Genomic DNA, 13,778 nt, shown 5'->3' with positions numbered 1-13,778 from the left:
CTGCACTCTTTACCTTCCCTGCACAATAGTGCTTTTTGAGTGAAGCTCACCCTTGGCACAGGAGCATCCCTGATGGAAAGTGCCTGGGTGTTCTAGCAACAGAGTCAGCATGAAGCTTAGAGACGGACAGTTAAAAGATTCCTTTGATCAGCACCCACATTTTTTGGAGCCCTTTAGAAAGCTGCTTTCACTGGGAAAAGAAACAGCGGCGAAGAGTTCAAGACGTCAGGAAACACTTTTGCTGACTTGGTGCAAAGAAAATATTTTTCTTATCCAAAACAGCAGAAGAAGCTGAATAAGTCACTTGACCTTCCTTCCTTTCCTCTTCTCACCCTCTAGGCCTTCTGCCTCTGCAAAGGACATTTCTTCAGCCATTTGCCATCCTGTCTAGCACATTTATTCATTATTTGTTACTTTGCGTAGGCAGCTCCTTGGACTATTCAAAATGTGAACACCTCATGGTTTGGCTCCTGCCTTACACCAATAGGCATGGAAAAGCCTTCTGCTTGGATCCATCACACACACATGGTGATTATAGGTTTTTGCAGAAACAGAAGCTGAAATGAGAGCAAGTGAGTTTTCTTTCTGTGATTCTGAATCTCTCTGCTATAGTTTTGATACTTTACAAGCTGCAAATTTGTGGATCTAAGTCCATTATGCTTGAAAGTGCTGCATTACCGCAAAAATTCCTGCAGGAATTTGAGTGATTTTGCTAGGAAATGTCATGCATTGCTTCCATGATCACTATTACAAAATATAATCCTAATTAAAAGAAACACAAACCACAAAAATTACCTTTGTGTTCAGAATCCTGTCTCTTTGCTAGTGTAAATTATTGTTTACTTCCCTTCTCCTCTGAATTTTTTTGATATCCTCTAAGCCAACATACGTAAGGAACAGAGAGGTGGATCTCACGTAAGGAACAGAGAGGTGGATCTTTTTCCTACAGTATCATGCATCAGGACAGTACAGTCCCCACTGCAGGCACTATGGCCACAACATGGTCTCCAGGCTCATAATTAACAGTGATTACTAATGAGATTGTATCTGACGGAAATAGTGTGGGAATAACTGATCATCCCTTTAGGAAGGGGGACACACAGTATGACCTCTCAAAGCTTTTTCCAGTATCGTGACTCTGTTACAACATGAGGACAAAAGGTGCCCAGCTTGGTTTTCAAGTAGCCAGGTGTTTGCAGGGCTGCAGCCAACTGGTAGGAAAAAAGCATCCTTCCATCTGCAAGCAGAGCTCGTTGATTGGTGTGCAAAATTCTCCTGCCATGTAAATTTTCAGGAATATTTGACTATTTTCTTCCAATTATTACCACAATTGTACTAGGATGCTAGCTGCTAATGGCAGGATCTCTGTTCAGAATGATGCTTTTTGTGATAGCTGTAATTTATGGACATGGAGCCTGGAAAATGGAGCCTGGATTCTGGTAGGTGGCCTCCTACCTTGTTAGTTTAGAGAATTCAACCCAATGAACTTCCTTAGTATTCAACCCAGCTCTGTAGTAAAACTACTGTTTTCTTATGTGCTTCAGTGGATATATGTTTATATTAAAGAAGAATGGAAACACCACATCTCAGATATTGAGATTTTTATAAAGCCATTGTCATCATTGCTCTTCCTTTTATCTTCCACAAGAAAACTAAGAACAAGAGCAAACTTGAATGAAAATTTCAATTTTTTAGTAAAGATCCTTGCTTTGAAAGGGGAAAAATATCTCACCTGGTGAAACTTTTCATGGTGCTGATGTAAACAGAGGTGTGATGGCATGAAGCTGGTGCCACTGCAGTAGCTTGTGTGCATGAATGGGTTTGTTCCCAGGTGGCGGCTGTTCCTCAATAGCCACACATTTCCTCCCCGCTGCCTTCAGTAGCACCACGCTGGTAGCTCAGGGGCTATTTATGCTGAGTTAGATGACTTGACCTGAACAACATTTTGGGAGTGCTTACATAATTTTTCTCTGTTGATTCAACTTCAGCTTGTACTAATGAAGTGGTAGCAGATGGGAGGGAATAGGGTCAGAGCCCTATAGGGTTTTGCATGGTGTCTGCCTGAAACCTTTTCACAGGTGCTTAAAGCCTACTTCTAGTTTTCTGTACTTGCTGCTGCATGCTGGGTAGAATCTATTATTTTTGCTACCTGCAATTTTAAGTGGCAAATTTTGGAAAAAGGAAGGAAGGAAGGAAGGAAGGGAGGGCGGGAGGGAGGGAGAGAGGGAAGGAAGGAAGGAAAGAAAGAAAGAAAGAAAAAAACAAAAAAGAAAGAAAGGAAGAAAGAGAAAGAAAGAAAGAAAGAAAGAAAGAAAGAAAGAAAGAAAGAAAGAAAGAAAGAAAGAAAGAAAGAAAAAGAAAGAAAGAAAGAAAGAAAGAAAGAAAGAAAGAAAGAAAAGTGTAGTAAAGATTATGGAAGTAGAAGAGAAAAGGAAAAAAAACAACAACAAAGCAAACCCACAAAAGCACCTTGGCCATTGCAGTAGAAAGTTCTGCTAAAAACACAGACCTGTCAGCATTGGCCTGAGGGAAAGTGCTGCTGACTCTGTGCACCGTGTTCGTCTCTGTCTCTCCTGCTTAAAACAATTCTGTCTATAATGCCAGTAGATATTTTGGCTTTGTCAAGGTAATTATTAGCAAACCACTAATTACTAAGCTAATAGAATTTTAAAGCCCCCACAATTAACGCCTGTGAAACTCATATAAACTCTCTATTTTTGTAGGAGCAGTCTGACAGGGATGGCAGAGTCTCATTACACAGCACAGGAGGTGGCTGACTTCCAAGCAGTGTAAGTCATCAGGGCTGTGGCAACTTGTACTTCTTACTTCTCTTGGGAAGAGACTATTTTAGGGCATACAGATTTATTTGACCTTCTCTTACTAAGACCAGACTAAGCCATTAGTTTTTCTTCTAATTAATCAACCTGCCAAATGTTTCAAATGAGGAGAAAACCTACAGAGGAGACAATGTTTATTATGATCACTAATGCAGCTTATCTTACTGTAGATCTGGAAGGACTTGGCCTTGGATCAGCATCTTGTTATGCTAAGTGCTGCCAAATGTGGATCACATCCCATGTTTTTACCCACAGAACTTATCATCTGAATAGACTTTTTCAACAGGTCTTCCTCAGCATAGAGTGCACCTGGACTGGAAAGCTAAAACAGCAAGGGTTACCTTTTTTGTTATTAGTTATTACTTATACCATATATATTTTACTTATTCTATATGTATTTTAAGGAATTACTTAAAAATTAATTTGATCTCATGGAGGTTGGTTTGTGACATCTGTCACCCATTATTTAATGAGCTCCTGTACCAGAGTGGGTATTAGAAATAAGAGCAGTTTCCAAATTTGAGTATTGATGCAGAGCTTTGCTGAAAACCAAGGCAAATGCAAACGTAACCATAATTTCCTCCTGAACTTTGAGCATATGTCCTTCTAGGGTTAGAAGGTCAAGAACATGAAAACTGAACATTTTTACAAAAAAGTGTTATTTAAAAGTGTTACCTAAAGTGTTTTTTAAGAGTTTTAAACTGAAAGAGGGTAGATTTAGACTAGATTTGAGGAAGAAACTCCTCACAATGCCTCAACTCCAGTTGAGGCACTGGAACAGATTGCCCAGAGAAGTTCTGGATGACACATCCTGGAGCAACCTGATCTGGTGGAAGATGTCCCTGCCTATGGAAAGGGGGTTGGAATTATATGATCTTTAAGGTCCTTTCCAACCCAAATCGTTCTGTAACACCATGGATATTCATGGGTGGGTAGGTAGACTGGAGACAACTGAGGGCTCAGGTGCTGCTTGCTAACACGGAGAACAGAGAAGAAGATGGAAAGTGTACAGCAGTGCAGGTGAACAGTCCTACTAAGAGCCTGGGGAGGAGCATTCTAGTTTATAATCATCTGTTGCTGCAAATAAACTATTTCATTATTATTTGATTTCTTCTGTGTCCCAGAAATCACGTGCTTAAATATTTTTGTAAATAGTCTGAATTGCAATAATTTTTCCTGGTTTTGTTGGGGGGAAAGAAAGTGCTCATTTTAATTTTTCCTAGCTATATGTCAAAAGGAATATCAGTGTTTATTAACATAAGTCTTATGTGGGACAGAGATCTTGCATATCTGGGTGACCTTCCTGTTTGATGGGTTTCTTTTCTGCATTATAGTCCCACAGTCTGTGTCTCATGTCCTGCTGGAGCACTTCTGTCCATTGGAGGGTGGAGGGGGTTCAGCTCTCACCATTATTTTTGAGTCCCTGAGTCATTTGAGTACATTTTTTTCTGCTAATCACCCATGACTATTATGGGATGTGTGTGAGCACCCCCTCTTTCCCACTGTCACAAACCTTCCTAGTTGTTCCCCTGACCTCTACAGAAGCTCACACCCAGCCAAGCACTCAAGTGCCTACATGTACTACAGTGATATCTGATGTTGTCTCGGTGGCCACTCAGACCTTGCTTCTTTTGTGTGCTAAGAGAGAGAAGCTATGCATATAGGCAACTTCTTTTCTTCCCCCTCCTCCCTCTGCCCCCTTTTACAAGGATTAATAAATAGCAGAATTCTACTTGGCTTGATTTTTATTCTGTTCTTAGGGCTTGCTTTGGTACATAACGATAATTTCCTGCTGAACTGCTTCTGCTGCACTTTGCCTGTTTCACTTCCCTTCCAAGAGAAGTGACTGCAGAGTAAATACCAGACCAGCACTGTGTGACTCCTAGGCAGGGTTAAGTCTGACCACATAGCCTTGTGACTTTACCCAGTTTCTGATTTCACCAGCGATGGCTTCCAGTATTTAGCTAAAGAAATATGTTTACTATGAAATGAGAGCCCAAGTTTTCACCTGTGAATTCTCAGCCGTCCACAAAGCAGAGCACGTCTCCAAGATCTACTGTGCCAACTGTCTGCTCTTCTGATCTGAGAAATTATGAGAGGAGAGTAATACTACATCAAGAGGGTTTTGCCCTAGCATTGCCAGGTCCTCATTTTATTATGAGGACTGAAAAACCACTTTGTATGTGTGAGAGAGTTTAGCATAATAATAACAGAAATTACATTACTATTATTATTTCTGTGCTGGAGGCAGTGTTACCTGTGGGTCTGTGAAAGTGTGGATCTCTCTTCCCTCCAAAGTTTTAATAAAATCAAGAGAGAAGAAGAGCAGCAGCTTGTTGCAGCACTCTGTGAGTTGTGGATTTGGTTGGAGGGTTATGTAAGGGCATGTTTACATATAGCCAAGATGCATGATGCAGACAGCCCTGAACTAAAACACCTCAATCTACCTCTCTGGCTCCAGGAACCCCCAAAGAGTATTTTCTAGCTAAACGCAGCAGGAGCACGTGGCATACATACCAGACATGCCCGCTGCCCTGAGTAAAGGGCTTACATCAAAGATGAAATAGAGCCGCTGCTATCAAAGAGGGGTGTAGCTGTGCCATTCCCACCCTGGGGCTGCTGGGGGCAGAGACCCTGGCAGCTCGAAGGTCCTGGGCAAGGGGAGCAGCCCTGGAGCCACTGTGGCTGCATCTCTGTGATTGGGGCTCTTGCACACAGCAAATGCAAACCTAAAATCAAAAGACTTCTTTGTACCCAGCTCGCACAGGCGTAACTGGCTACACAGTGACTGAGAGCTGGGACTTGGAGGTGGAGGAGAGTTCTTGCTGTGAGATGAAGGGCAAAGAGAAGACAGCTGCTGCAGCACAGCCAGGCAGGCTGCATAGCTTCTGCCAGTGCCAGATGAGGGCACACCTCCAGGCATGTCATCCCCATCCCAAAACACAGCACTGAGAATCTCTCGCTGCTATCACAACAGACAGCCTTAATGAGGGAGTCAAGGAAAAGGCACCAGTGGCTTTACCTGCTTCTTTTTGTTTGGAGATTGTATTTGGCGTGAGGACAGTCTGGAAGAATGCATGAGGTTACTTGCAGAAAAGAAGTATTACTATGACCTGGGCTGGTGCTGCTGGAGTCATGGCTAGGCAGAGGCAAAGATGGAGAAAAGAATGAGAAGGGCTGAGACATTACCAGTTTAAATGAAGGCTTGAATCTGAAATGTGTGTAGATAAAAGAAGCAGGAGGGCTAGGACAGTCAAACCACCAAGTGGGAAAGCAAGAGGTACAGAATGGGAGGAGATGTTGGGGATTGAGGGAAGCCACAGTGACTGGGGTTGTAAACAGACTGCATAGAAGTATCAGAAAGAAAACAGAGCAGATGAGAAAATATGAGAGATCAACTCCACCTTCTCTGGAGGAGAAGGTCCTGTGTTACTGACTAAGCATATTGAGATCTTTTACAAAGAAAGGGCACGATTTTACAGATTACTAACAGAAATGTTCACTCTCCAAGCTTCAACTTTAACTAGGAAAAAATCAAACACCGTCTGATGACTGACTTAATTACAGACTCTTTGCTCACTGAATTATATTCAAATATTTAACTTGTACTAGAAAACATTCTGTGTTAGAAAACCGAGTTGAACTAGAGGCTTTTTAACTTTTTGTAAAAGTAACAAATATTCTACTTCTCCAGTTAGTTTTCTGATAAATAGACATTCATTCTTGAATAACACACGCTCACTTGCGTTTTTTATAGTTTTCCCATTAGAGAGAGGGAGAGAGAAAAAAAAGTTTTTTCATAATCTCCTGAATGAAATGCAGTCACCAAACTTTCAACATGCAGTTTCTTGCTGCAGTAAAGTCAGCTCTTGGCAGTAGTGATAAACTGCACAATAGGTATTACACAACTGATACCACACTAAGCCATATTCAGAAGGAAGCATTACAAACTGGGAGGCATGCTCACCCCCCAAAAAAACCACCCCAATCCCCCTGACATTGAATGTTCATAGCCAGATGTCTTTTATTGCAATTTTAACATCACTTTTGGAGGACGCCTTCCTTAATCAAATACTATTGCCTTTAAAGATTAGTGTTCACAGTCTAATCATGCTGCGCTTAGCTTAATTTGCTTTGCTATGGACTCATTAAATTCTTGCTTTTGGTCAGAAACCCTACCATGGCTTGGCAGAGGAACAGGAAATCTCTTCTCCATGCTGCAGGGTTGTGACTGCTCTTTCATTTTAACCCATTGGCTGGAGGGTGCTGCAGCAAATTACATCTGGGTCACCCTTTCCTTCCTATGTAAAGAGGTGACAACCCCTTAAAACACCTTGTCAACTATACAGTTGGAACAAGACAGAGAAAAATTATTCTAATGTCAAAAAAAACGTCAAAAATGTCCACAGAAAGTGTCTCATCACACACAATCAGCAGTAAAGTGTATTTTGATTGCTGGATGAGCAATTGTCTGGCACTAGCTCTAACTGGACTCCCCTTGCGCTGTCATGCTCTTCATGTGCAGCTGAACTGAACTAAGAAAAAAGTCAAACTCTTCCTTATCTTTGGTATCTTCCAAGAAAGCCTATTTGAATCCTCAACCAGAAAGGTGTGAAACTGGCTTTTGGAGAGGATAGCAAATCCAGTCTGACCAGCACTGACAAGGGTGTCTCATGGTAGGATAACCAATACAGCTGTTACAATAAGATGAGTTTTTTATTATTCAGAGATATACCAGTCACAGGCAAGACCCACAGGCACATGTGAAGAGTCAGTAGAACAGGCAGAGCTACACTTTTAGCAACAAACCTTAAAATAGTTCGCTTTACCACACTGATGCACCCAGGACTTTTGATAGTATAGCTGTGTTCTGGACATGCAGGACAGTGTGTTCATATGTCTTTCCATTTTCTGTACTATTCAATGTATTACAGAGGCACTAATTTAGAAGTAATCTGTACGTATTGGCAAGGAACTACTACTGCCTGAAATGCCAATTTTGCTCCTCTAAATGGAGCAAATGCAGCATAAGTTCTCTCTACATGAGATGGATTGCCTGAGACCTTTATTGGCAAACTTAGTGGATGAGGACACTATGGGAAGCGACACTTTGGACAAATGGATCATGACTTTAAAGAAAAGTATGATAGAATACTTAAGAGATTTTTGTATCACTAAAACCCTCATTATTTGCTATTCTGGACTATTTTTCTTTACAGAATTTAACTGCATAAAATGTTTGCTGCTAATTCTGAATTCTCATTTTAATTCAAGTATTTTATGAAAATTTTCTCCATGATTATTTGTTCATTAATACAAATATGTTATGAAAGATTTTTCTTTATTCATGATGCATTTGCTAAAACTGCAATCATATCCTTTTATTAACTTTTGAATTATGATAGAGAGAACACACTATTAACTTGAACTTTGCAACATTTGACCCTGAGCTGTATTATCCCAATAGTAGTTTGATTCATTGGTTTCTGCATGAAGCAAAACTCTCTTAGGGAGTCAAGGTGGATTTGCTTAGGTAAAACCTGTGATATTTTTCTCTACTGGAAAAGGAATACAATTAGAGAAATACATGTTTAGAAGGACAAAGTGCTTTCAAAAAGCATAGGTAATATCCTACTAACAAAGCAACATAGTGGGTACTCAACTCTGAATATTTCTTTTTAAAATTCAGAAAAATTAATAAGAATTTTTAATTAAGAATTACTAAGAATTAATTAAGAATAAAAAGAATTATTTTTAAAATTAGGAAGTATTATGAAAAACAATTTCTTTCACTAGTTTGTACCTCCAGTATTATTTATTCTTTAAAGATTTAACTTGCTGGACTTCTAGTCTACTGTTGGAGGTTTGATGTGTCCAGCTATCCTAGATGAAGATCCTCCATCTAGTCATCAATTACAGACGTTAATTGGGGTGGGGGATACATCACTAATCAGTTGCAGAAACGTCCTACACAGGGAAACAAATAGATGAGTAAGATCTTGAGATCGTTACTAGTGGTAAATGTTGTTCTGTTAAGTATTTGCATATATATGATGGAAAATTGCTTGGGTTTTTTTGGATTTGTCTTTTCAGTTTTTCTGGGTTTGGGTTTTTATTGCTTTTCAGCAGTAAAAAAAAAAAAAAAAACAAAGAAAAAAAAGAACTGCATTTGAACAAGAGTAACTGAAGGGAGAAGCAAAAAACTTTTTTTCTATTTTTTTTTTTTTTTGCTGTTGCATGACAATGCAAGCAGGAATTACTACTTTAAAAAAAAATATCTGCTGGTGTGTGCTTCCTGTTCCAGTTTGTTTAGTCACAAGTCTGAATTAGATCTCTCTGTTGGTTGGTTTCGTTTACTATAAACAGGTCTTGTGCTTTGTTTCAATACATCAAAGCCCATACCCAGGCACAGACAGGTAATGTAAAAGGGAGTGAGAAAGTTTACAGTCTTGCTTCATTGTTTCTTTAAGCCTTCCAGACAACGGTCAGAGGGATCACCCGGAGGTTAAAAGACGGCTTGGTTGATGTTTGGTTGGTTTGGTTTTTTTTTGTTTTGGTGGGGTTTTTTATAAGCTGGTTTATCTTTTTTCCTTTTCTAGAAACCACATGTAACTTTAGGTCAGAAAAGTGTAAAATGTGGCACTTCTTTAACCAGAGTTACCACTGCCTTGGGGTAACTGAATCAGGCAAAGGTATAGGCTCCTCTCCCTGCTATGCTGATGCCGGTGATGATGTCCTTCAGGTGAGTACCAGAGGTTTATTTTCTTTACAAATATCTATTTACCTGAAGGATGCAGATTGCTCAGAAGGGTATTTTCTCAAGACTGACACTGCCAAAAAAAAAACAACACTGGTTTAGCTCTTTAAAGAAAAATGGGAATCACTCCCTCTCACAGTATTTTGAGTAAAGGTGCTCTAAAAGTTTGCTTCTTTCCAGCCTTTGCGTCTCTCCAGGTTTCCCTCTCTCTTTTATTCCTTTCGTTCTTCTTCTTTGGTTTTCCTTTTTTTTTTTTTTTTTTTTTTTTTTTTTTCTCTTTTTTTTTTTTCTTTTTTATCTTTTTTTTTTAATCTGCCCTCTTAAAACAACAGGAATGCTGTACTGGCCCTCAGCCAGCCGAAGCTCAGCAAGCAGGGTAAAATTTCAGTTCAGATTTACGGGAAGGTGTTGGGAGTAAAAATCTGGTTTGGTGAGTTTAAGGCAGGGAGTAGTCAAGAGACAACCTTGCTACTGTGAATGAGGAGAGAGAGAGAGGAGGAAGGGGGGAGGACTATAATAAAACCCACCCAGGCTGTGGATTACAGACCAATTTTTCCCCTGTCCGAGTTTCCGTGCGCGTTCCTGAGCTCTTGCAGCCTTATCGAGTTTGTAGGCAGAAAGTCGGGTCTGGGGTGGAAGAGCTGCGCGGTGCCGGCAGGGAGCTCAGCGACCCCGCTCAGCGCCCTGGAATGTGCGGCTTAGGGCAGGGGCGAGCAGGGGCTTTGGCTTAGCTGGTACTAATTGCAAGTTTTAGTGCTCAAAAACTCTGTAAAAAAAAAAAAAGAGCCAAGAGAGGGGGTTAACGTTGGGAGAGCTGGAGAGCTGTTGCTCCAAGCAGCAGTGCAAGGAGTTGCTCAACTCTCATTGAGCAGCGCGATAGGAAGGACAATGCGTTAGGTCGCTGCCCCAAAACGTTGCCGCTGCTGCGAATGGTGCTGGGCGCTGAGGTGGGCTCCAGGTAGGTACTGTCGCTTTTCGGTTTGCTCCGCACTCGTTCTGTCCTTACCTGAGGATTGGATTGTCCTTTACTCTTCTGTGATTGGGTTGACAATGTAAGCAAACAGAAGTTCACTCAGAAAACACATTTAAAAGTATTTTTAGGGGGGGAAGGCAAATGGAGAGGACTGCAGAAGTTCTTGGTGAAGTTTTGTTGACTCTTTCCAAGTGACAGATTTCTGATGATTCTGAAGACAGCTGAGAGATGAGAGGCAGAAGCAGGTATTAAATAAGGATAGAGTGAGAAGTGATTTGCAGATCTGAGAGTTTTAGATTAAAAGATGTATATTTTTCCCTGTCAAAGAAGAACCACGGCTGGATGTGCCTAATGTCTGTGGATACAATTTCGGAAGGAGTATTTTGTTTGTATAGCTGCTTCTTTTTGAACATTTAAAATACTGTAGTTTATACAGAACACAGATCGGTGGTACAAGTGACAGGGAAGTGACAAGAGGGCTCTGAGGCTGCTCTCTGCCAGTCTGTTATAGACATTAGCATAAGAATGGAATCTTATATGTGAAAAGTTTCTGAAGACCATTTAAAATCCATGTATCTATCAGGAGGTTAAGCATCTTCTTCATGCTGAGGTATGTGTGATTAGATGAGAAATACCAGGTCTCCTTATTCACAATAAAAGAAATAGCAGATTTTTTTTATTTATTTTTTTTATTTTAGAGGTAAGGCTACACAGCTCATTTCTTCTTAGGAATGTAAAAGAAAACTCTGAGCTAAAGCCAAACTATTGTAGTAGTTAAAGATGGGCTGGGACCTAACAGGTCGCAAAATCCCTCCTAAATATTATCAGCTCAACTGGGCTGACCTGGCAAAGGGCAGGAGCATCAGACCAGGCTGAAATGAGACGCCTTAGGCTAACGCAAGTTGAGTATCGGTGCTCTTATGTGCCTCCTAGACTTTGCAAATGATAATTTGGACAAGCCTGCAATTATTCTTTACCAGTCGGGCCGAGTTCACATGATGCGAGAGGGGGAACTGGGTTCGTTTCGCAAGCGCGGCGGCCCCGGGAGGCCGCGGGACGGAGCGGGGGCTGCGCCCTGGACCCCGCACCGCAGGTGCCGGGCCAGAGGGGGCGAGAGGTCACAGGAGGTGTTAAGCGGAGCCTGGTATACAGCTGGAAAACTGGAAAGCAGCATGTACTCTCAGAGAGCAAGGGGAGATAACGCCAGGAATGGGCCGCTTGGTGTCCGGCAGACTCGAAGCTAAAGCTAACAGACTGCTGTCTGGGAGATAAACCAAGAGACAAACATTCATTTTGCACATTCGTTCTCTCTCTCCCCACTCCTCGGCATATTCCCGTCCTGGGAGAGGTTGCTCTCCTGGCTTGTTTCAGAGCTGTGCATCCTGCTGGGAGCCGAGGGCAGCTGCTCCCATCTCGTCTCCTCGCTCGGGGAGAACCTAGCTCCCTCCCCTGCTTTTGGGGGTCTGACCTCTTCTGAGACACATACTAAGAATTGTTAGGGAAATATTTGGAGTTGACTGGCATGTAAATAGGGTTGTTAATAATTTCTGAGTGTCCCTGCTACAGCTGGGGATGCAAAATCTTTGTTTGAAACTTTAGAAAGTAAAGAAATGAGCTGCCTTCAATACAACAGATTTTAAAAACATTGAAAACCTTGGAATAAAAGTATGTAATATAAGCAGTGGAGATGGTAGAGCTTGCAGGGAATACTGTTTCTATGGCATTTTGGTCTGAAACCTTGACCTTGTGTGGCCCATGCCTGGCTGGCTTCAGAGGGCTACCCCTGGCATTGGGGTCTGCTTTTGCAGCTTCCCACATTTTGGAATTTTGGTTTTCTCCACATGGCAGAACCCCTTCACTTTGAGCTCTGTGAAATGTTACACCCTCTTATGTGAAAGCTGTGGCACCATCTGACAGAAGGCAGAGGGTTGTTTTTTTTTTGCTTGTTAGGATATATTTTTCCACTGTCAGCTCTTTCCCCCTGTAAAAATTAAGATCACTTGGGTGATAGATGTCAATTCTTGCTTCTACCATCATAGGCTTTTAGTGGCTCTGACAACAAATGAAGTTGATTTGTATGGTCATAAGTGAATACTGAATTCCTGGGTTCATTGGGTTGGCAATGCCATAGTCAAAATTTATTAATATCCTACAGCTAGAGAAGAAGATCTAGGGGTTACTCTGGAGTGGATATGTGAGTACCCATTGGTTTACCATAGGAGCCTACAGCACTGTTTGAGTGACAAACTCCAGCAGATATTATACAACACCTGTAGGTGAAAAAAACCCATAATCTTGGCTTTTTAATTCAAACTGCTGGCCCTGATCATATGTGCATAGCCTCCCAAAACAACATTGCTCTGTTTTATTGAGAAATTTAGTAGGGGCAAGTATATGCTCTTTGTGAAGAAACGTTGCCACATCCTGTTCCTGTTGAAAAAAAAAAATCAATTACTTGGATGAACAAAAAGATCAAGTTTGCTTTGTAGCAAGGAAGCAGATCTGACAGATTAACTACGAAGAGTCTATCTCCATGCCTGTATATAGGTGTGTGTAGTTGCCTTTTTTGTCAAGAAGTTGAAATCTCCAAATTGCTGATGACCTAAGCTTGCAAATCCTTTATTAAATTGTAGTCACTTTAGAATTTGTTTCATATGGGGATTTTTAAGTGCAATTTTCAAGGTTGTAAAATGAATCCTGTGAATGGAACATTTTTATAGGCTCCTTTAGCAGAAGGAAGGGCTCTGACCTTTATCTTTTCAGTATGAGACCTAAAATAATATTTCTTTCTGCTGTTGTAATTTTTTTCAATAAAATGCTTCTGGGTACACCTAGCTCTTGCCAAGATCAGGAACATCTCAGTAGCCTTGCTGAGACAATGCAGGCTTTGTATAGCTATGGCTGGTAGGGTTTTGGTGACACAGTAAACTCAACAGAGCAAAGCAACTTCTTAGTAACTGCTAAGCTGACTACCAGATATTTGAGGACATTTTTTGACCTTTTGAGTCTTCTATTTGCCATAATCACAAGCAAGATTTTATTTGAAAAGGAGAGAGAGATTTCTGATATTTTTAACGTGTGTTTTACATACTAAGAGTCTGGATGTTATCTTTCACCTAGCTAGGTCATAAAGCTGAGACAAAATCAGCACAGTCATGCTTATTTATCATGAGATAGAAAGAAACTACAAATGCACAAGAATCCTCAACCA

The 13,778-nt window shown here is 41.0% G+C and overlaps 1 protein-coding gene across 2 annotated transcripts in view; it reads left to right on the top strand.

The window, feature by feature from the left end:
- The first annotated feature begins 9,151 nt into the window (after window positions 1-9,151).
- Window positions 9,152-13,778, top strand: part of RBM47 (RNA binding motif protein 47) — a 79,863-nt gene continuing 75,236 nt past the window's right edge. Inside the window, exons 1-2 of one of the 2 annotated variants that reach the window (XM_027686566.1) lie at window positions 9,152-9,253; window positions 9,437-9,579. In XM_027686566.1, the coding sequence (XP_027542367.1) occupies window positions 9,551-9,579 (29 nt within the window). In that variant the 5' untranslated portion in view covers window positions 9,152-9,253; window positions 9,437-9,550. Of the gene's footprint in view, window positions 9,254-9,436; window positions 9,580-10,379; window positions 10,553-13,778 lie in introns of those variants that run through there. The other variant, XM_027686567.1, reaches the window with a different exon arrangement.

Source organism: Neopelma chrysocephalum, unplaced genomic scaffold, assembly GCF_003984885.1.
Source record: "Neopelma chrysocephalum unplaced genomic scaffold, ASM398488v2 Primary Assembly neopelma1_71, whole genome shotgun sequence".
In the NCBI taxonomy this organism is placed as follows: Eukaryota; Metazoa; Chordata; class Aves; order Passeriformes; family Pipridae; genus Neopelma; species Neopelma chrysocephalum.
Note: the sequence above shows the minus strand (reverse complement) of the source record. Positions and strands in the feature narration are given on the sequence as shown.